Source organism: Pollicipes pollicipes, unplaced genomic scaffold (genome assembly GCF_011947565.3).
Source record: "Pollicipes pollicipes isolate AB1234 unplaced genomic scaffold, Ppol_2.1 Scaffold_7261;HRSCAF=8764_pilon_pilon_pilon, whole genome shotgun sequence".
Lineage (NCBI taxonomy): Eukaryota > Metazoa > Arthropoda > Thecostraca > Pollicipedomorpha > Pollicipedidae > Pollicipes > Pollicipes pollicipes.
Genome location: NW_023597054.1, coordinates 10,722,725 through 10,746,679, shown reverse-complemented (window position 1 = coordinate 10,746,679; position 23,955 = coordinate 10,722,725). Strand labels below are relative to the sequence as shown.

The 23,955-nt window shown below is 55.2% G+C and overlaps 1 protein-coding gene across 1 annotated transcript in view; it reads right to left on the bottom strand.

Moving 5' to 3' along the window:
- Positions 1 to 23,955, bottom strand: part of LOC119112236 (uncharacterized) — a 62,501-nt gene that overhangs the window by 21,776 nt on the left and 16,770 nt on the right. Inside the window, exon 3 of the mRNA XM_037236334.1 lies at positions 8,265 to 8,413. Within this exon, the coding sequence (XP_037092229.1) occupies positions 8,265 to 8,413 (149 nt within the window). The remainder of the gene's footprint in view (positions 1 to 8,264; positions 8,414 to 23,955) is intronic.

The window sequence follows — 23,955 nt, the reverse complement described above, 5'->3', positions numbered from 1 at the left end:
ACCCGTTTAATCAACTGAAGCCTCCAAAACAAACTCTAAAATTACTTCCACGACCGGCTCACCATGATTCGATTAATTGCGAGACGGGTCGTATAATAGCAGGGATTTGGGACGTTATAACTGAAATCTGCTGGACGTTACACATCACGCAGTAGCAACTTTTGCTATTTGACATCAACGTCTCCACTTACGATCGAAACACCCGCACAGAATTCTAGGAGTCGGGGGTGGGGGCTGAATCCTTCCACACCCCAAATATTACTGCCTGGTCTTTAGCACGTACCCAAACGGTGGTGTTCCGACCTAACAATGCCGGAGGACCATGTTGTTTGCGCACTTCGTGCCTGATAGCATAAAACCGATTCACATTCGTTCAATCTTTCTGTATGCCTTGGGACATGAGTGCTGCTCAAAAGCGGCGCACCATTATCTCGTTTGTCGACACCATAAGGTCTGGGTGTTGTGTTTGATCGTTTGGGAGGCAGACAGCAGTTGCTCCTCATCGGAAGTTTGTGGATAAAGTTCTGTATCAGTTTGATTGTTCTTGCTACTCCTTTCGGCGAGATGCCAGCTGGTGTTGCCGGTGTCGCCTTTGATACAATTTCGCAGGAGCTTGGGAGACGACGACGACAGGCTTCTCGCTACAGCAGGGTCTGTTACGGAACACCGTCGGGAACGCTGCTGGAGAGGTCATAGACATATGATTAAATGCGTCGGGGTCTGCGACTCTATGCTCTCAGCTATTATGCTGAAATACCATCAAGGATGTTCAGTTGGAGCTTTACACAGTAGATACCCCTCCCCTTCCCCCCCCCCCCCCCCGGGCACATTACCGCCGCGACCGAGTCCCAGTCCAACCATTACAAACTCCAAGCGGCCTAGGGCTTCTCCAGATGAGTAGATCATCGGCAAAGAAACAACCTACAGCTATCATGGTGGGCACGCTCGCGTCGCTGCGGACAAGAACGTGAAAAGGCAGGCAGCAGGTCCCTGTACGCCGGCAATGCTCTAGCACATGCTGCAAATGTGTCCATCTGTGCGAATGTACCTGAGCGTTGCTCAGTTGCAACAGTTAGACGGGCTCTGTACAACTTTTGGTGTCTCGGTGCAGCGGCCCGCCCCGTGCCCGTCACCGTAGTTGCCCTCCTCGTCTGCACACACACATACCTCCCAGCGGTACGAGTTCCTATGAAAGGCGCTCCGACGCTTCGGACCGCTGGCCAGTTGGCGGGCAACCCACCTCGCTTCAGACACCCCTGACGCAGCTCACCTCGTCCCAGACTGAGACAGACCATCCTCCGGTTCTCAGCAACCCACCTCGCTTCAGACACCCCTGAGGCAGCTCACCTCGTCCCAGACTGAGACAGACCATCCTCCGGTTCCCAGCAACCCACCTCGCTTCAGACACCCCTGAGGCAGCTCACCTCGTCCCAGACTGAGACAGACCATCCTCCGGTTCTCAGCAACCCGCTCAGCAGCTGGCACCAGGTATACGTTCCCGCTCATCGACTGTCCTATAGTTAATGTGCAAAAGCCGCTTGGAGTTCGAGACCACGCTGATAACCCGAGGAAGAGAGCGTTGCTGTCACACAAGTACTGACTTCCCGTATGTGAGCTGATCCACAATCTCTTTCCCACCAATATCAGGTGATTGCGACAGCGCTGCGCCGCTGTGTCGGGTTCACCTACTCGGCACAGGTCATGACGAGCGTGATATCTGAAATATCAGCTGATGTACACCAAAGCAGAACGTTGCAGGCCCTGACATGCGCAGGGCCGGGTCCTACAGCGCGGCTGCGGCGAATCTTTCCGGCTCTCTGCCGCTTTTGCGTAGCACAGCCAATCCTGACGAGGAACGTGTCGCTGCCCCCGCCCCTGGAGGTGCTTCCCTGAACGTCGATGAAGAAGGCGCAAGCCACACCTGCAGCCCGCTCGCTCAACAGAGGAGAACTAGAGGTGAAAGCGGCACAACACAGCGCTGACCAAACTCGCGAAGACGTCCGGCCGCTTAATGTCCCGTACACGAGCTAACACCGCCGCACACAGCCACAGCTTTTGACGGGATAGGCGGTGATGGTGTGACGGTCCACACATCACTCCTGTCGCACCACTGATGGGTGCAGTGGAAGAACGGGAATCTGCTATATGTTACTACGCATGAAACGCTTACACGTGCATACTTACTATCTTCATTTCTATGAGAACCTAAAGGAGAGTGTCACGTCAAAAGGATAAAAGCACACCGATGAAACGCCAACGCCGATGCCAATCCAGACACGTCACTGTACAAGCTATTCGGCTGGGCGAAGGGGCAGAGCGCTCCGTTCAGAGGGCCACTTTGCCTTTAAACTTTCAGCAAAGCAGGGCCAACGGGGGCCGGTATCGACAACACGCTGCTACGGCTGCCAACTGTGTCAGGTCGACCTTCTGGTCTGCTGCCGAGCGACCCTCTATGTTGGTCTAATCAAACCGCGCGCCCGCTCTGGCCGCGGAACCTGGCGCGGCCGCCGGGCACGGCCCGCCTCAGTACAGGCCGCGGTAATACTCGGACCGTCGTCCGCCGGCTACTGCCGCATACATCGCCCTTCACGGCCATCTCGGCCGGATCAACCGATGTCATGCCTGATCTCATCTGCGCCAGCAGTTCAGCGGGTTACATCGCCTCCCAGATGATAGCGTGCTTTCTCATGGGCGATCCCGGCGACGCCGACCACGAGGATCCCTGTTCCGTTGCAGTCAACTAAGCTCTGACATCGACGAGGATGGAGACCAGAGGACAGGCTGGGCTATTGCAGCTGCAGCCGGGCGCGCAGCACCAGACCATATGGTGGGTCTGCGAATGCGGGCGAGCTGCCGTTCCGTAGCCAGTACATAACCTTCATGAGATGTGCGCAAGATCGCCGAGAAATGACGCTCAATGCATCCGCTGGACGTGCTAGATTTTATGGAAGCCATGGAAAGAGCAAAATTTCCTAGCTGCGAAACAGCTGAAGAATATGGGAAAAACAGGGCCGAGATCTTGACGGCCCAAAGTCACAGAGTCGGACGGAAGCCAGAGCGGACAACCGCCCTGGTAAACTTGGACCGATACATGCACAGGAGCACGTACGATGTCGTCCTCCAACGACGGATCTCACCGTGTTGGGACGCTTCTAAAGACTGATATCAGATCTCAACAATCAGGGCGGATAATGACGTGAAACCAGCAGCACGGTATAAAGAATATATAGACTACAACCAACCGTCGGATTCCGAAACTGCCCGACCCATAGATCGGCCAGCATAGGACGCACCGATAGGTCGGACAATACCAGTCTCACGCGTTATCAGTGCACGCTCTGACAGCGTACACATATAATTTACTCAATGTGTTTTTTATTCCTCGTTGTTTTATCCATTCAATTCAAAACACATTTCATGGCTGATTAAGATCTAAGGCTACGCCTCATTCATCGGTAGGCGAAAGTGAATTCGGGCAAATGACTCAAGGATACGCTATTGATCGTAAAGTCTGGGTTCAAGTTGGGTCGCCTTTACTTTAAGTAAAGGTTACTTTGAGCTGCCATCTGTGCATCGGGCTACATCCAGAGTTTCTAGGATTTGTTTAGTCCGAGTTAGAATCGCATTAATTTTAGCTGATCTGAGTTTGAGTCCACGCCCACTGCTGCTGAAACAGTGAACCGGGTCGGACTCCAATTTCCGCGAGTCCAAAATCGGCTCCGACTCTGCAAGACTTGGACACACCGCTGACCCTAACGCAGGGTATGACCGATGACGAACATAATCACCGCATTGCACCGAACATGGTCACCGCACTGTACCGAACTTGATCACCGCACTATACCAAACATAATCACCGCACTGTATACAACATGATCACCACACTGTACCGAACGTGATACACGGCACTGCACCGAACATGACCACCACCCTGTACAGAGCATGATCATCGCACTGTACCGAACATGGTCACCTCACTATACCGAAGACCCAGGGCCGCACGCCTGCGTGAAGTCTATCCCATCCGTCACGGGGCTCAATAACAGCTCTCACGTACAGTTTACCATCCCCCTCACGGGATTCAGTGGCAGCTCCTACGTGTAATCTACCATCCGTCACGGGGCTCAATGACAGCTCTCACGTACAGTTTACCATCCCCCTCACGGGATTCAGTGGCAGCTCCTACGTGTAATCTACCATCCGTCACGGGGCTCAATAACAGCTCGTGCGTGTGCTTCACCAACCCCCTCACGGCACCCAACTGACAGCCGCGCGTGCTCTGCCATTCCTGATGAGGTTCGGTGACAGGCCTTGTCGCGATGAATTGTCTGACGCCAGTCAAAAGTCACTTGATCGTCACTATCAAATCGTAAGACATTTTCACGCGTGGACATGTGTCGCCACCTTTGTCATCACAGCTACTTTCACCGCCACGCCCTTCCAAATGGGCGAGTGAGTCTCACGCTTTGAACGTGGCAGTGGACGTCCCATTTGGACGTGACTTCCGAGAAAGAACTTCGATTATGCACGTCAGGAAGCCTGACAGCACCCAATCAAACCGCTGGATGCGGCAGCTTCGGCGATCGCATGCAGGCGCGTCACGCTGTCGGCGACTCCTCCGTTATTGTTTCTACTATATTTGCAAAGCCGCAAGGCCAGCTTTTACATTAGCATGACGTCCTATTTTTGGCTGCTGCCGAGGTTGGAGGTAGCTGTTATCATCACTGGCAGTGCTTCGAGGGCGTTTTCGTACTCACTGAATTAGTGGTACTCGCTGAGCAGTAGACCCAACACGAGACGCTGGTGCACGGTACTGGAGCAGCGGCGAAGGATGACCAAGTACACTGTTTACATATAGACCTACCATCTACTTATGGTAGACGAAATCTTATCAGAACGTGGGCTGTAAGGCGTGAGTTCTCGGCCCATTGACTGCAACATTGTCCACATGTGTCTGCCGACACCGGTCCGATGAGGATTGTGAGCCGGCTTGATGTGGGCAAGGGCTGACTGCAAGGACCACTCACAAAAGCTGGGCTTACCGGAAAAACACCTGGGAGAATGGCAGCTAGGGTGAACATAGTAGCGAGACACCTACAAGTGATTGGGTCGTCGCATCCTGAAATGACAGCGCGACCTCATTGCACGGGAATACATCGGACCTTAATAAAAAGGTTACCTCATTGCTCAATAATTATCAACGTCATAGCATCTGCAGCGAAGTCTCTGATCTCCTCTGGGATTTTCTGCATGCGGGCTGACAGGCTTTTCGATTTGCTTCAACGGTGTTGAACACGCACAACGATTTAGGATGCAGTTGTGGGATGCTCTTTGCTATCAAATCACTTCACATTTATAAAAAAAACCACACTGGCTACGCTTTATGATGGGAGCGCGCAACGCTGGATATCAGTGAATTCTGTTATCCCATACATTTGTTTTTCTATCTCACCTAGTCGCAGGATCATGTCAGGTAAATTCCCTATCACGAAAGACGATTGCTAATTCCAGTTCTGACGGCGAAGCGCGGGCTTGTATTGGTGTTGGTGAGCAAAACGAAACGCCGCTAATAAGTGGTCTTTGTGAAAAGATTTTGCAGCTTAGTTCACCCTCGAAGTGGATTTGATACACTTAGGAAGAGGCCAGCCCAGGTTAATCCGGTGTTAAATGGCTCTGACTTTTTCACACCAATAATGAGAACCGATCTCGTTAACGTCCTCCAACACGCGTTTGCTGTCATGGACACGTTTCTATTTATATTTAAGCGCGCCTTTCAGCGGGCCGCAAGCGACGACATCTGAATGGGTGGCGCGGCCGCTGCTTCGGTGCCGGCTCCAACTAATGGAGCCCGAAGCACGGCCGGGCGTGTGACGCAGCGCGCTAATGGAACGCCACACGCCCTGTGACGGTGACGCCAAAGAAATCGTCACGCAACGAAAACTGGGACATGCGGCAGCGTTGGAGGCACTGAGCCGATATTGACCCCACTAAATAGGCCGGTGCAGTACAGCTGCTCTTGCCCACGAACAGACGTGTGGCGGCAAGCCGGGATGGTGACATTGTGCCCTCCTCCCCCCCCCCTCGGTCCCTGACTGCACGTCGGTACGGATGACGGAAAACCAACCCGCCATATCCAGAAGCCACACCAGGCGCCGCCACCGCACACTCCACAGATGGCGCACCTGGCGCTGAGGGCGCCGCAATCCCCCTGCGTCGGCGGTGCCAGTGGAGCGATACACTGACCCCCAGTCCCCTCAGCATTCCCGACCACCGCGGCCGCGCCGGCGGCCGAGGCCACTGGGCTCCGGACACTATTTCTATTTCGACGGTTCTGCGATACGCTGTTTCAAAATCGCACATGATCCAACGACGAATGTCTCCACCATCCGGCGATTAATGGCTTCGCGTCGCCATGGCCATTCATCTCGTGATACGTTCTCCGACACGAACCCTTCTCCATTTATCACCCTGCCCCTTCCCCACAGGCAGGCCGATAACATGCAGCCTTGACGGGCTGTGCGCTGGTGTTGACTGGGCGGTGTTGCCAGGCCGCCTCGCCAGCCCTCCCCGGGGTAGCACCCGGGCATAGGCTTAGCAGTCCGGCGAGGCTGCCCGCCTCGCCAGCCCTCTCCGGGACAGCACCCGGGCATAGGCTTAGCAGTCTGGCGAGGCTGCCCGCCTCACCAGCCCTCCCCGGAGTAGCACCCGGGCATAGGCTTAGCAGTCTGGCGAGGCTGCTTTCTAGATATATAGATTAATGGCTAAGTATCTAATAGCTTCTACAGAGTGGATTTTCGAGCTTCCACGTCAATGTGCATGCAACAGCCCCAGAAGACGACACAAGACAACGCAGATGACAGTGACGCACTACACGTCAACATTTATTTGTCTATTTTACAAACTTGTCTCGTCTTGGATTAGGGCGTTTAGCTTCCTAGGCTCAAGCCTGGGCTTTCTGCCAGCATTGCTAAGAAAAAATGTCATGGAAACGGCTGCAGCGCAATGGCAAACATGCATGACTGCCTCAAATAAACACGTTTGGGATGGCAGCATGTGATATCGGGCGCCCATGGTAAATGCTCGGACGACTGCATACCGTCTTCGGGCGTACGACAGCCTCGCATCAACTTCGGCACCACATGGCGGCGCTCATCCCGACTGCCGGGCACCAAACGTGACTCTCCTCCTCCCCCCCACCCCACCCCTCCCACCCCGCCAAAAACGCAGACGGGCGTGAGCGTCACGAGGCAGCCACTTAGGCAAACATGTTGTCACTGCCATCTGCTGTTGTTGATACCGTTTCGACGGGCCCAACAGCAGCGCAAACTTCAGTCCGAAGAGTTGCGCCATCCGGCTGTGCTCCTTCGTCACCTTTTCCGGCCGGTTGTCACCCGCTACCCTGAGCTGGGCACCAGGTCAGGTTTCTGAGCCGGCACCGCCCTGTGTATGTCACCGCTAGGGGCCGCCCCGCCCCGCCCCGTCGCCAGCACCACAGACAGAAACAGTTCAACACGCGCCGGCTGCCCCCCCCCCCCCCCACGCACACTCGGCGTCAGCGGCCCCAGACCTAGCGGCGTCCGGCGGCTACAACTCCGCCGCGCCGCCCCGACCCCTCAGCGGAAGCCCGAGGGGCGACGGCCCCGACCGCGGCTCGTGTGCGCCAGGCCGCGCCGCCGGCGGTGCCGCCCCGCTCCCTCAGGGGAGCCGGGGAGGCCGTGCCGCCCGGTCGTGTTTACCGGCATAAGTTGCCGGCCGACAGCGCAGCACTTTGACAGGCGACGGAAGCGGGCAAGTTTTCGCCCGCGGCGGGATCCGCCGCCGCCCGCCTCAGCGCTGCCGACCGGTGCCGACCTGCCGGCCGCACACAAACTCTGCAAACTGGTCAACAGCCGCGCCGCGCCGCGCCCCACCGTGCCGACTGAGACACCGACCTCCGCGGCCGCGCGCGCCGCCGCAGCGCCGCCGCCGGCCACATCGTCCGCGGCAACTGACCGGAGCTCATCCGACGCCATCACAATCGTCGCGATCCCAATAACGCCGGATCACGAGCGCGATCAACAACTTAGCTCCCATCGCTATCCATCGCAAGCACTCGAAATTTAATCCCTGCAGTGTTTATCGACAAATAGCGCCGCTTCGGCCAAGGACGCGGCAAACTATCAGTTCAGCTGCTCTTGCGGAGACGACAGGTGGGCATGATCTCGCCGGTCGCTCCCGCCGTCGCGTGCCCGCCTCCGGGGCGGCCCCGGCCGAGCGACGCTCACCTGTTTGTACACCTGCCACATAAGCCGGTTGGTGCGGAACTGGGCGTGTCGTTTGCGCTGCGTGACGCAGTCGCGGATCTCTGGCAGCCGTCGCCACAGCCGCTCCGTGTGCTGGCGCATGTCGCGGTAGTCGAACGCCCGGCGCACGCCTGTTGAAGGGCGAAGGAACAAGTGGACGGTCAGATGGCGGCGGAGGTCCGGACGAACCGACGTTCTCCCGCGAGAGACGTCCGAACAAACCGACCGCCACACACCGGCAGACAGCCGCCAAACGGCTGAGAACTGGCAAAGTGATAGGCAGGTCACAAGCGGGCGCTACGGACCCACTCGAAGCTTCGTGCACAGTACGGAGCGGTTCCATGTCAGTAAGCAGAGTCCGTCTGGCGGGAGGCCGCTACGAGGCCGGCTGACCGTGGCCGGGACCGAAGACGCCGGGTCAGCCAGCCGGCCCCTGACCACGCCCGCTGACCAGCCGGCGTCCGTCGGCGCCACGCCGCCGGGCGCGCGTGCCGCCAGCCGTGACGCCGCCATTTGTCACGCACGTCAGGCGCGGCTGGGCCGCCCGCCCCGTGACCAGCCGCTGTCTGCGGCGCCGCGCTAACCGTGCGAGCTGGCGTCGGTCGCCGCTGACAAGCTCATGGACTGGCGGCAGAGGGTGCCGGCCGTGACACCGGGTCCCGGTCAGCGGCCGGCGCGTCTCTGGAGCCCCCCGGTCAGCTGGTGGGTGAAGGTGAGATCGGCGGAGGTGACCCTCCCGTCTGTGACGAGACCTCACCAGTGTGTTGCGGGTGGTTGTGACATACTAAGCGTACGGTATAGTGTTCGGTTATCACAGCTGCATTCTTACTGTTTTTAAAGAACATCGGGTGATGCAAGATGGGAGCAGCTTCCCCGAAGTTGTCGCAGCAATCACAGCGCGGGTGCTGACGTTTAAACTGGCTGTGGGAACCGAGGCCCACTGTCTGCACCCACTTCGAATCTATCTGCCCATTCGAACAGCGGCTGGGGCAGCGGCAGAGCATCAACACACTGCCTACAGAGGTACGCCAGGCGATGCGCTTCTGCACGCAATGACCACGGAGCTCTGACAGCGGCGGAGCACGGCACAAGAGCTCCGACAACGGCAGAGCATGGCACGGAGCTCCGACAGCGACGGAGCACGACACGGCATCCCGACAACGGCAGCGCATGGCAAGGAGTTCCGACAGCAGTGGAGTACGGCACAGGAGCTCCGACAACAGCGGGGCACAGCAGTGACCAACAGACGAGCGCACCCAGGCCTCCTGACAGGCAGTAGCCGACAGGCGGGCACACCCAGGCCTCTCGACAGGTAGTAATCGGCAGGCGAGCAAATCCGGGCTTCCCGGCAGGCAGTAACCGACACGCGAGCACACCAAGCCCCTCGACAGGTAGTAACCGACAGGCGAGCACACCCAGACCCCTCGGCAGGTAGTAACCGACAGGCAAGCACACCCAGGCCTCTCGACAGGCAGTAACTGACAGGCAAGCACACCTGGGGCTTCCGACAGGCAGTACCGACAGGCGAGCACACCAGGCCTGCCGACAGGTACTAACACGAAATGCCACGCCATTCAAAGCACGCGAACTTCTTCGTCAGGCTCCTGCAACCAGATATTTCACAAGGACTGAAAGGAAAGCCCGAAAGAATATGTCACACCTGGCATCAAATTTGCAAATTGCAAATCGCTTGCCACGCCTATTTGTACAATGAATGCTCGAGGAAAAACGTCTCTGGCTATTATGACGGTGAACTTAAGCGCAAAAACTCAAAAGCAAGCGAATGTACTCCAGCTCGCTGCGAAAAAGCATTTATCGGGCCTAGTGCGTTGAAGGCGTACATCTAAAACACCGACACCCACGTAACCTCAATGATAACCTGTGCCAAGCATATGAGGCATTTATACCAAATATTCCTATTGCGGCGCGCGGCATCACGATCTGGCCACCACTATCGCAGACTTCCTTCCACATCGCGTTCATTCAAACCCGTGGGATAAAACACGACATTAACCAAAGCCTCGCCGTGACGCGCACTTAGGCTGGCTCGCTGCTTCAGCCACTCAGTGCCGGCCAGCGTCGCCTCGTCAGCGCGGAGACCCCAGCGGCAGGGCGTGACTTGCTCCGGGTCTGTGGTGCGCGTCGGTACCGTCATTCGGCAGGGCAGCCGAGTAACAGCGCCGAACACGCGGCAGGGCGTGACTTGCTCCGGGTCTGTGGTGCGCGTCGGTACCGTCATTCGGCAGGGCAGCCGAGTAACAGCGCCGAACACGCGGCAGGGCGTGACTTACTCCGGGTCTGTGGTGCGCGTCGGTACCGTCACTCGGCAGGGCAGCCGAGTAACAGCGCCGAACACGCGGCAGCTCGACAGCTCCCCGCACTGATTCCTCTTTCAACTTCAGAAAACAAACAGCGAACGCGAGGCGGCCGCGCGCGAATCTGCTCCGATGGCATCACTCGCCGTTTCTCAAGCCCTCTGACGGCTCCACTCTCGTCTTTCGGGCGCACAAATCGGCTCTGAATACCGGCTGAATAAGCCATCGGTCCGCTCCGTGTTTCGACGCGCGCCTGCGATATGTTTTCACTAGCGGCCGTCTGAAGGGCATCCGGGGTGCCGTGTTGTGCGGCTCGGACGCGTCCCCAGGGCGCATTCGCCAGGCCCCGGCGGTCCGGCGAGCCGCCGGTGCTCTCCCAAAGCTCCACTTTGCCGGCGGCTCGGCGCGAGCGTCGCAGGGGCGCTCTGAGCCGATTCTGGGACGGCTCCGAGCGAGACCAGGCTGAGCGGACCCTCCGTGGCGACGGCGGCGGCGGCCCGACGCCGCAGCTGGGAACGGGCGGCGGTCGCGCGTGGTCCGCAGGGAGCCACACCCCGGCCCGACCTGCGGCGCCGTTCGGCCCCTCCCCCCCCCCCCCCCTCGCCCGGCCGCTGATAAACAACGTTAGCCGCGGCCGGGACCGTCCGACGGTGGTCGGCACGCACCGCGGCCCGACGGCCAGTCGTTCCTCCGACAATAATTTCCCAGAAAAACATCGCACGTACAGCGGAATCGGGCCGGGAGCGCGGCCAGATTACGTGTCGGGCAGCGGGTCGTGCGGCGCAGGCGACACGGCCGTCCTGCGGCTCGGTCGCTGGCGTGCCGCATCGCCGGCATCAGACCGCCAGGCGCGACCGCCTCCGCCGGAGCACGCCCCAGAGAGACCCGGTGTACGCACGCGGAGACGGAGCAACAGATTGGCGACGTTGGCAGGCACACACCCAGTCCGGTCCACCGCCCATGACCTCGTTAGGTAACCACGGCATGCTGCACAGGACGGTTGGCTCTGGGGCTCACTAGATGGCGAGGACCCTGTTTACAACGCACCGACGAGACAGCCTGCGGCGGCCGGGCAGCCGCCTTACGCGCCTGGTTGTATGCCAAGTATCGCTTGCCCGAACGCCAAGTCCTGCATATCCAACGAGCGAGAGGGATGCCCACGCGTCCAACCAAACCACCCTGCCGAGACCTTCATATTGATCTGCAACTACCTTTGCTAAACAAACAAAAGGAGACAAATGTGATACATTTTTCACTTCAGCTCTATGCGAGCGAGATTTTCCAGCATCTGGACCCGTTTTAAAATAATCATGTGGAACGGCTCACGTCACAATCGATTTCAACTCATTATTTATCGCAGCAAAACACTGGCTTCAGTTGAAGACCTCTTTAAAGCCATCAGTCACTGCTTTGAACTACTTACAGGAGCCAACAGTCCCGCAGCACTTTCAAAAACGTTTCAACGGCGTAATACAATGCACGCTGCAGGCTTTCCTGACACTTCTACTAACGCATGGACGAACAAGACACCGGAGTCTGTTGTGCCAGTTGTGCCAAAATGTCAGCAGTAACTTCCAGAGTGCGGGCTCTAGAGCAAATCCTTTTCTTAGGGTAGGGACTGAAAAGCTGCCGTATGCTAATTTCCACAGCTTTACTTTGGGCGATTGTTCCACATTTGCATGGGGTCTCGCATCCAGACGGCCATCCTAATGATCATTTCCTACAGTTCACAGACATCAGCTTTTTAATATTTGAAATCCTCTTGTTTCAGAGTAAGGTGCAAATGACCTTATGCAGTCTTTGACGCATCGCTCATGGGAATATCACTTAAACATGTTTGACATATCAAAAGTACGTCACGCAAGAATCCCACCTCCCTGACTGTGTTGTGCTCAAGATCAACAACAAAGCATGGCTTCTGAAACATTCGTATTTGCGGTGACGCAGCACCCAGTGTACCAACGACAGAAGGCCAACGTCTGATAGACAGATTTCGCTGCTGACGGCACAGTTCTTATCAAGAACCGCCCTCCGCTATAATAACACGGCCATTTGGGGCATCTATTAGATATGACGGGCGTGAGCCTGATTCGAATAATAATAATAATAACAATAAGGGGGCGTTCCACATGTACAGGGGGGTTTGAGCTGAAAAAGACATGTCGGAGATCATTGGGTACAGTTCACAGCCCTGCCCTTCCTTAGACATAAACCTCTCTAGTTTCTGAGCCACACGCCCGCGAAAATGGGGAAAGTATCTCGGGGGGGGGGGGGTATTTAGAGGTCCCTTTGGAACTCATGACGTCATAATAACAGCACTCAAATCCTGCCAATTCATAAGCCATGCGACGATCAAGGCCAAGAAAAACATTACGGTCGAGGCGTTCACATCTGGCGTTCGTGAGCACGATTTACAGAACAACAGCCGTCAATCGGTTCTCAATCAATGTGCAAGGTACCATGACGTCATCAAACAATGATGCATTGAGGAGCACATTTCTTTATCACAGACATGGTGGTGTCTAGAACAGCCTTTTCTGCTTAAAAGTATACCATTAGTGGTATAAGTGAACTCGTTTCATCATATCCGATACTTATTTCAATACCTTTACATGTGAACCCCTCCCTTAAATATCATGACACTCCTCTCCCAATCAACGCCATCAAGAGTATCTCGGATTATGCTTGTTCCCACAAATGTGTTTAATCGAAGGGCTGCTAGAACTATATTTGGGCTTTGTGGTCTGATGCAAGATGCCATACCAACAATTGTTCAAAGCTGTTCGACAAGAGCTATGCAACGACGTTATTTGGTGCATTGTCACACGTAGTTCGCAACATGTTGGACGCGCAATATGTGCACCACGCAGATCTTAGTCTGAACCCCATAACTCGCCATTAACCATCGGCTTACATCCAACGGCGTCAACGCTGAGAACGTCATACAGTGTGTTCACAACTATCTAATGTTTTCTTTGTGAATGTAGAACACGCCTAACTGCTGAGATGAGAAGAGATTCTTCCATACAACGCACGTGTTGGTTTCAGAGAATTGAAATGGTGGTCCGAAGGAGTCATGCCCCAATGCAGGGGGGAGGGGGGAGTCGGAACCTAGTCGGGACTAGACCTGGCAATCCCATGGTGACGTCACCATGAAACTGCCTCAGGGCATTTACGTGTTGAAGGGCATCGCAATACGTGTTTTTTAATGATCGTTTTTCGAATGCTGCTAAGCCGTTCTCTCCCATAAAATAAGTCCCAAGACGTTTGCTAGCATTTCTCCCATCCAGACCCGTGGTTAAAACAGCTGTGGCTGGTCAAATATTTCAACACCAGCCCGTATTCCCATATCATGTTTGACATCCAATAAGGCCGACTTTTACGAACGTCACACACGATTACCACCCTTACTGTTACCGAGCGTTTCTAACTGCGATCCAGATGCGGGTTACTTCAAACCAATGGTACGTATAAACGAGCGGTCAGCTCAATGGAAGAGAAATGCTTGAGTGTGCAACCACTGAGAGGGCGGCAACGATTACATGCAATGTTAACACGTGCCCGGATGGCCGGTTAGATAGATACCCTTCGCTCGGGGGATTACTGACCCCCCTGCGATCTCAGAAACTAAGAGAGCCAGGCATCAAATTCACAGCGTGTATTGACCTGTACGTGATCTCACTTAGGTCACAGCTTGAGATCCTTAGGTCATGACCTTCTGGCCAAATAAGGTCAAACAAGGTCAAATTTAAGGTTGTTCTCCAAAGGGCCCCTGGAACCTAGACAGCTGTTCAAAGCAAAAGGTTACATGCTCATCTAAGATCAGTGACCTCATTTGACCTTTTGAAGGTCATGGTGGCCAAAATCATACCAGACCGCTTTGCGTTTTGCATTTGGATAAGCGACATAGATTACGTTAGGCAGTATGTTCCTATAAACAAGATGCTGACCCGGGTCATTCTAGGTCAGTGACCTATTATGACCCTTAAGAAGTCTATAGCAGGTGTATAATGCGGTTTCTGTTATCAACAACTTCGAAATGAGCATCAGACACTGCCCCATACAACAAGCCCTGCAGTAATAAAGCAGGTTGATTGTGACCTCGGTCAAACCTCCATACCTGACCTTGGGTCAATGTAATTTGTTTATTCAATTGTTTTGTTGCCTAAGCAAGTATCTCAGGGATGTATGGCTTCGTCTAACACTCCGTTGTTGGATCAGATTGAACGATTCCCTGGAAATTACCCTCGCTGAAAGAATAGCCTAATTTTGACCTGCCATAGGTCAGCGACGTTACAAGGTACATCTAAATTTTTGATGCCAGACGATCCGCCATTTAATTGTCTACAGTTATGCAAAATTTGTCGCGCCCACGCCCCGTCGTTCGGAAACCATTCCGGAAAACCCTTCCGAGGGGGCCAATTTGACCCCCACCAGAGCGCGTATTAAGAGAGGCACTGGAAGCTTTGCTGAGCAGAAAGGCTGGAAAGGCAGATACAATCTGATTCCGCAATCTGAAATGTAATCCGAATCAACATGACAATCTGAAAAGAAAGCTAAGAGTGCATATGCTCTTTTTTGGAGTGCTCCTTCTGTGCACCGTCGCAGCCATACCTAACCTTAATTTGTTTGCGATTTTGGGCAGGTGCAGTTATGGTCCCAAACGCGTAGCATTGAGGTTAAACGCCTGCAGACTTAAATGCAGGTAAAAAACGACAGCCATGCTTCTGCAAGTCATTCCAGCAAGAAATTGTCGTGCTGCAGGCTTCTATTACGAGCAGGGGCGACATGAGCTCTCCAATAAACTTTTGATGACTTATGTCCAGTAATGTCCATAGGGGCAACACAACACTTTCAAAGAGGTTGAAAATCAGCCCCAAGCGGCAATCTTCTCACCCCCCCTCCCCCCCCATCCTCTTCCCATGCTCATGACCTTCAAAAGCCAAGAAATAATGAGAACTGGACCAGATCATATTGCAAATGTGTAGGTCACTTGTGATGTAGATGATCCTGGCACCGTGAGGCCTTACAAAATTGGTTTGATGTGCCAAACATGGTTAGTTGCACATCTAAAGGCAAAACGTTAAGTGTCGAGCTTAAGACTTTTGTGTGATGTCTTCGCTATCTGCTGGTAGGCTGAGACCGACTTCAGATTTGAGTGCGCAGGGCAGGGTGTCATCTTTCAAGCTGTAGAAATGAGGGGGAAATTTCAGTTCTAGTAGACAAGCAATTCCAATAGGCTGCACAGAACCTAACAGAATTTGGGGACAGGGTAATTCATCCATGTATCATGCAGCACTAATAAATGCAGCTAGTCATTTTTCAACAGCATGAGGGGTTGCCTGTGTGAAGGAAAACCTGTGACAACCTTTGCCTTCCCCAAATGGCATGCCTTAGACATATTTCTGTAGCTGTACCAGTACTAGAAACATAAGGGCATCTTTATAAGGTGTGTGCTAGGTCACACTTGACACCAGCAACTATAAAGACATCCCCAACACTGATTGCCATTTGGCAGGGAGGCAGTTTCCTTTTCAGTCGGGGACTCCAGCCCCCCCCCCAAAAAAAAAACATTTGGCCTGCAACCTGACTTTGAGAACAAAGTGAGCTAAATCTTGGAAGAAACAAACCCGTCTGTTGGTGTCTTATGAGTGGAGGGTTACATCATTTCCCACTGCTCAGTTCGCTGGGGCTGAGTGGAGTGAGTGGAGCTAAGTATGAACTGAGGGCCCAAACTCAACTGGAATCCCTAACCACTGACCACTGGTGCAGCGCCCATAATGCGTTCACAATATTATCATCACACCTGGATGAACACAGACAGACCTTCCGTAACAAATTTGAATGTAACAGTGGTACAAGATCTAAAATTTAGAGGTTTCGTTTGCTTGTAGGCTCTTTTAGAACACAATTCGGGGAAGATGATTACATAAACGTCAAGACAGTGTAATTGCAGTTATTCTTACGAAAATGTTCACCGGGATTGCCAAGCAACGAACGGCGAAAATGCGTGCTGCCCTGTATGCTGTCAGCAGAACCAGTACAGTTTTATGTCACCGGAGCACCATAATTGTAACATTGTCAGATTCAGTCAAAGGTTTAGGCTATCAAGGATGCTAATTTACATATTTCCTATAACAGATTATAACGCTTAGCCAGATATTATGTGCTTCATAATCTTTATTTGAATGGCAGTAATGCAACAATTATTGAAAAAGCGGCATAGAAACTCGCTGTGCCGGTACCAATTTAAAATCTAGCATATTCTGGTATTGTTCTGCTGCCCCACCTGTTATAGGACCTTGCCCCAATGATCGACACACATATTCAGATGCAGTTGCGCGCGGGTTCCCGACGCCACATTCTACTTGGCTCTAGATGTCACACACCCCGAATGGTGGGAGTGTCGCGGTCATCTGTCCACCGACGCTATCATTACAAGAGGGCGTGCGTCCGTGGCCGGATGAGCATGAGATACACGCCCCTGCCTTGCCACAGCCTGTCTGTGAGCACCTCCATCGCCGGCCGTCGGAGCCGGCTCTGGCCGGGCCCCCCACAGCCGTCCGTCCCGACGGCCGTCACTGAAGGGCCGGGCCGTCGCCGGCCGCCACTGTGTCACGTCCGCGCCAAGATCGTCAATGCTCGGCACAAACAGATGGGCGAGGCAGCGGCGACTGGCCCGTACTGCCCGGCCCCGCCGGCCGCGCCGATAACGTGTGCCGCCGTAAAATGGAAACGGCGGACAGTTTGACGGCGCCGATGTGGATATTGAGCTGGCACCGCTGCCGCCGCGTGGCGTTCCCGGCGCCCTCCGGCGACGCTCAGGATGGCACGGGGGAGATGGACGCGTGCCGATCTGACACGGAGGGCGGGGCCCTGCCGGCATAGTGCGGCCCTTCGTTCGGCACAATGACACTCCAAAAAGACAAACCTTGGCGCGGACGGACCGTATCGCTTCAGTTCGCTTCCATACAGCACGGAAGTTTCACTTCAGTCATGCAAATGGTCCGTGGCCGCCGAAACACGGAGAGAAATATGCTTACCATGGAAGCCCGCGAGTAAACGTTGACGATCGGATTGGCACATGGCGCATAATTGTGACATAGTTCATAGCGATCCAGCTCCGTTGTCATGAGGAGCAATGCAAAAACTCATAAATGCCAATGCACCACTAAAATACAAACTCCGCAAAACACAGGCGGCTTTTGTTCACAAGCATCCTCTTTTTTTTAGGATGGGCGGCGCGCTTTGTGTCGTGTTTCATGTAGCGCGGCGATCGAGGCGTAATGCAGATGCCCGGCGGCCACAGCCGCGGCCGGGGGTCGAAGCCGTCTTTGATGTGTGGATACAAATGTTTTTTTTTCTGACTGAACTGTTTCGGCGTCTGTCCTCGTCAAGCCAGACGGGCCTGGAGTCAACACGGAGCCCCTGTGAGTCTCTCACGCAACGCAGCACAATGGCCGGAACGCGCGCGACACCGACAACCGTCTTGCCACAGGACGGTGTGTCTGTTTGGCACCAGACGACCTGTGTGTTACAAACACGCTGATCAAAGACAAATGTTCCCGGATCGTTGACGGAAACATCCATCTCTGAACGAGAGCCGTACAAGATTGTTTGCCGGGTTGAGACGGATGATGTCTCCCAGCGCAAAGCCTGAGGCTGAGCGCACGGCACTGTTTGCAGTCGAGACTCGGCAAGCAACCTCCCGCACGGGCATACAAAGGTATTTCTCATATGGTGCATCCGAACTGAACACTTTTGATAACTTTACAGCAGAGAACTTTAGGGAGTTTTAGTGGGATAACATTTATCCTGCGACGTGGCGAAATGCTTAAATAACATATCTCTTCTCCAGCTTTTGACTACTCGCCAGTGTGTGTTGAAATAAAAACAAACAAGAGGAAACGCATTGACTGCGATATGCAATGTGTATCAGTGTGAGGCTCCACCCCCAACAAGGGAGAATTTGACCACCGCTGTCAGTAAGGGTCAGATTGCCGCACATGCTCCCCTACCTAATACCTTAAAAAGGCCCTCCGTTATAGTTATCTTGCCCTGCAGCATGATCACACGAATATTCGGAAGTGTGGGTTTAGTAAGATTTTTGTTAATTCTGTAAATGCATCATGTGCAATACAGCACACCGATGAGCCATCAACCACATGGTCTACGTCCATCTGCTGAGCTCTTCTGGAGTGTATAGCTGGAAGCATTCAGTGGCATAACCATTTATGCAGCACGTTGTCACCATAACACAAGCATGGCGACAGAGCGCGCAGACCAATTTATATACATATATATATATATATATATATATATATATATATGTCTGGGTGTGTGTGTGTGCCAATAATTTGCTTCGTGACATCATTTACTCAGCACAGCTACGTATTTTGAACTTCAATCATTTTCAACGTACAAACTCAAAATGAATTCCATCAACATAAAAAGAGTGATACAAGCTAGACAATGCTGAATTCATGCTGGCGATATCGGTTTATTCGCAGCGTAACGTGACGTCACAGTGTTTACTAGAGGCGCAGGTTGCACCAAACCTATGCAAATTGGCTAGCGCATACGGTAGATATTTACGGCAAAGTGAGCGGATAAAATCAGCTGGCTGATTTCCCAGCGGCAACAGCTCAGAAGCCCATCCAACGACCGGGCTGCGCACTACAACACGCACGCGGCCGCCACGACCGTCCAGCCGTGCTCTGGACGACCGCCGAGCGGCCGACGACAACGACGAGAGTGACCAGAGCCGGCGTACGGCACCTCTATCCCCTTGACCTGAGCCGGCGCACGGCACCTCCACCCCCCTCAACCGAGCCGACGCACCCGGCGCACGGGACCTCTGCTCCCTCACCCGAGTCGGCGCACGGCACCTCCACCCCCTCAACCGAGCCGACGCACCCGGCGCACGGGACCTCTGCTCCCTCACCCGAGTCGGCGCACGGCATCTCCACCCCCCCCCCCCCCCTCAACCGAGCCGACGCGCGGGACCTCTACGCCCACGCCCAAGCCCATGCATGGCACCTCTAGCCTCTCACCCAAGCCGGCGCGCGGCACATCTATCCCCTGATCCGGACCAACGTACGGCACCTCTAACCGCCCCCTTTCCCCCCCCCCCCTTCAACATCGCACCGGATGTGAGAGCCGCCTGGAAGGACACTGTCCTCAGCGGGGGGAGGGGGAGCAGGCCGGATCCGGGAACAGCGTGACCCGTGGGTGGCCCCAGAGGAACCGGGCCGCCGCCCACCACGGCCCGATTCATTAGCGAGAGAGCGGCCGCTAAGGCGATTGTCGCCACCATTGTGCGCCGCCTTTCAGGGGCCAGGCCGTACGCTGGCGGTTCCGGCGTCGGCCAGGCCCCTGGTCAGCCAGCTGTCGCCAGGGGGGGGGGGGGAGTACTCGTCAACAGCCCACAACACTGGCGACTGGAGACGGATGGCTCAGGCCCAGACAAGATTAGCGAATATCAATGACTTAGACAAACCACTGAATAATGATGCCACCAGCATCTTCACGATCCGTTCCAAAATCTTAACGCCGTTAACTAGCAACCTTCTTGGCATGTCCACCTTCAGTGTGTACAAATCGCTTTCAGGGAAACAAACCTTTCGAAAAATGCGTCTCATGCACTGCAAAACCGCAGTCTGTAGTCTTTGAAACCACGCACGCACGCACGCACAAGCACACAAACATTATAAATACTATATGCTATATATATATATATATATATATATATATATATATATATATATATTACGCCTAAGAACGTGCAGGGCACAAGTCGTGGATCACTCGTTGGTTACACGCACGTCCAACGTCCCTTGCCGTCGCAAAACTTTGGCGGACAGTAGTCAGTTCGCTTAATACGATTCGGCATCAGAGCTTCCATGTCTCCGATACAAAGACAATATCACTGTTGTGACGGCAGCCACCTCAAATGTACACAGTACCCGAAATAATCCAATACCGGTGGTGGGCCTGCCTGATCAGGCTAACTAACGAGCTCATTGGCAAGCAGCGTAACCCAGCCACGGTTAATCGCCCTGGGCGCTTGTGGGTCAGCCAGGTCAACATCAAGTACCTTTCGCTCCCTATCCGCACGTATGTCGAGCTGGCCCAGCGTCGGATCATCTGCATGAGTGGGCTCCTGTCAGGCCGGGACTGTTCAAGCCTGATGTCCGGCGTGCCATGTCCGGATGTCTGGCTGGACGCGGGCAGAGCAGCCGAGTGTTACAACACGCGCCATCTCGCCAGCACAGCCTTCAGTGCCCCGCGCTCGGCCGGCACAGCCTTAAGTCCCCCGCGCTCGGCCGGCAAAGGCTCCAGTCCCCCGCGCTCGGCCGGCACAGCCTTCAGTCCCCCGCGCTCGGCCGGCGCAGCCTTCAGTCCCCGCGCTCGGCCGGCACAGCCTTCAGTCCCCCGCGCTCGGCCGGCACAGCCTTCAGTTCCCCGCGCTCGGCCGGCACAGCCTTCAGTCCCCGCGCTCGGCCGGCGCAGCTTTCAGTTCCCCGCGCTCGGCCGGCACAGCCTTCAGTCTCCCGCGCTCGGCCGGCACAGCGCATGTTACCGGCTCTGCCGATGGGTGTTCCGCGCGCTGATCTGCGCTTGTTTGCTCCTGTGTCTGCTGGCTACGCGTTACTCATGAGACAAATTCAAGATCATTCTGGGATGGCCGCATATGAGGGAATGTTCCCATCTGGAAACGTTGAGGCAAACATCAGACATGGTGGATATGTTACCGTTTGATTGCGTCATGGAACACTTTTGTGACGTCTGAGCCGCTACCAGGCTGGTCATGTCAGAATTGCCATTGTAGCAGGTGGGCTGACTCACGTGTAGTAATTTAACTCGCCGAGAGGTGGCTTGTCAACTGACGCGTGTGAATTGAACCTAAAATCGCTACATGTGCGTGTTTTGGACCCTTCTCGTCGTGTCCTGGTATATTTGTCCGTAATGGCATCTTTCTTTGCTTGCATTTACATTCTCAGCGATGGCGTTGTCCTTAGGTTATTCAATTCTGAGCCTCATTTTCCGTCATAACTAGCAAACTACCCAAATGTCTGTGTCATGCATGACAAAATGTGGTTCGTGTAAGAAACTTGCATTAAATGCGTTAAGCTCGTTGAAAACCGACCACTCTCTGTTAATGCGCCGACTCGTGCTGCCGTACTTTAGACACTAATAAGTTGTTGGTGGCATTTGTTTTATCTTGAAGATAATACGGCTCTTGGGGAGGCGGAAGTCGTGACGTTTCTACAACGTCATACATAGCTGGGTTATCATGTGTGTGTGTGTCATTGGGGCTTTACGACGCACTCAGCCGCTGACGTTATATGGCGTCACTTGCCTCTCACCCTGGCAGGAAGGACGGGCACCGCGGGGAATTGAACCCCGTACCTCTGGTTTCCCAGACGCGTAGTGGTTAACGCAGACGCGTTAACCACTCCACTACCGGCACCCCACTGGGTTATCATGAACTAGGCGGCGTTTAATTGCACGCACAAGTTTGCGTGCACCTACCTCAGAAAGAGCTGTTTTGAAGCCTTCAAAAGGGCCTGTCTGTGAACTGCAGGAAATGATCTTACGGGTCTTACTAATGACTTACGGTCTTGCGAACTTACGAGTCAAAATTATGATAGTGCATTATGGCATGATAAGACCTTGGGACCAAAAGGGCACATCAAACACCATGCTTAGTCTGTATTATGCCAGCCAACTACGATTTTAGTATCTGCTGTGGGAATCTGCACTCATTTACGATAAGCCCTTTCGAGGACATGCATTTTCATGGAGCTCATAAATAGCGAGGCCGCCAGGTCGTGGTGCTCAGCATGCACTTTATAGTCCAGAACTCGTCAGGCACGCCACGCCGTTCATAATATTCTTATGCTGAACCGGGCGGGCGGAGTCTGTGATCACACCACCCCATAAACGTACGCGCCCTTCGAGTGCATCGGACACTGTACCCCGGTTAGCGGCGGACCAATGGCCGTGTCTGGCCGCCACGCCATCGGGATACCAGGCCGCTACGCCATCGAATGTCAAGCCACTCCGCCATCGAATGCCAGGTCACCCCGCCATCGGACGCCGAGCCGCCTCACCATCGGAACACCGAGCCGCCACGCCACCGGGACACCGAGCCGCCACACCATCGGATGCCGGGACGCCGGGAGCACCGGGCGGCCGTCGTCCCACCCCGCGCCCGGTAACGACCGGTGAGCGACCAGAGCAGGGCCCATCGGTCGCTCGTTACCGGCGCCGGACCCGGCGCGGTCCACCGGCCGGGTCGGCCCGGCGGCCCGGCGCCGGCAACAGTCCGCGCATACGGGTCGGATGGTCGGCGGGCCGGGCGGCGGTGGCGGCCCTCCTCCGGCCCGCGAGGGGCGCCGCCCAAGACAAATGGCCCCGGGGGGAGCGGCCGGCCGCGGCAGGTCGGGCGGGCTCGGGGCGCCGGCGGCCCGGGGCACCTTACCACGCCGGTCCGCCGAGCCGGCTGCCTCCTGCGCCCATGAAGCTGCCATGTATAATTGATGAGCCGGCGCCGGTCCGAAAGACAGAGCGGCGCCGCGGCGGCGGAACGGTGCCGCAGAGAAAGACAGAGCGGCGCCGCGGCGGCGGAACGGTGCCGCAGAGATGTCCTCGTCAGCTGCTCACACTGCCACTGGCTCCGTGTGGGTAGCCGACGCTGTCTCGAAGTGACGCAACGCATCAGTCGAGACGCCGCTGGCAGGGAGGGCCGCCACTCGGATCCACTCCAGCGCGTCACTCGCAAAAAAGGCCGACGCTTCCAATCTGTACGCGCTACGGCAATGCCACCTAAACAAGAGCTGTTCGGCAGGCATCCGCGGAACTGTAACATCGCTCCCACATGTGGAATTGAGCTAGTGTCTCTTTCCCCCCGTGGCGGCAGTCGCTTATTGGCTACAAACGGTCCCCAGTGCAAGCGTCCCAGTTCCAAAAACAGCTGATCGTTACGGGGCCGTATTTCTCGCCGGCGGGAGGTGGCGAGGTGACAGGCCGCATTCTGAGACACCAAACTGAGAGCGTGCGTCTGTCTGTCTGCATGCGCGCGCATCGTGTGGCCCGACGCACAGCACAGGCGGCTACACGGATTGTCGTGAAATTTACACACACGAAGGGCTCAAACCACGTGGCAATCCACGACATCGATTCATTCAGCACTGCTTGGCAAAAAGGCACCTCATGTGGGCACAGTGGAGCGCTCAGATGGAAAGGCGAGACACCGGGACCCAGCTGCCATGGTGAAAAGGTGGGTCCTCCGTTTCACCCACCTCCATCCCAGCTCTTCAGCCCACGCGAGATGCCCAATCCTACGAGTCCTT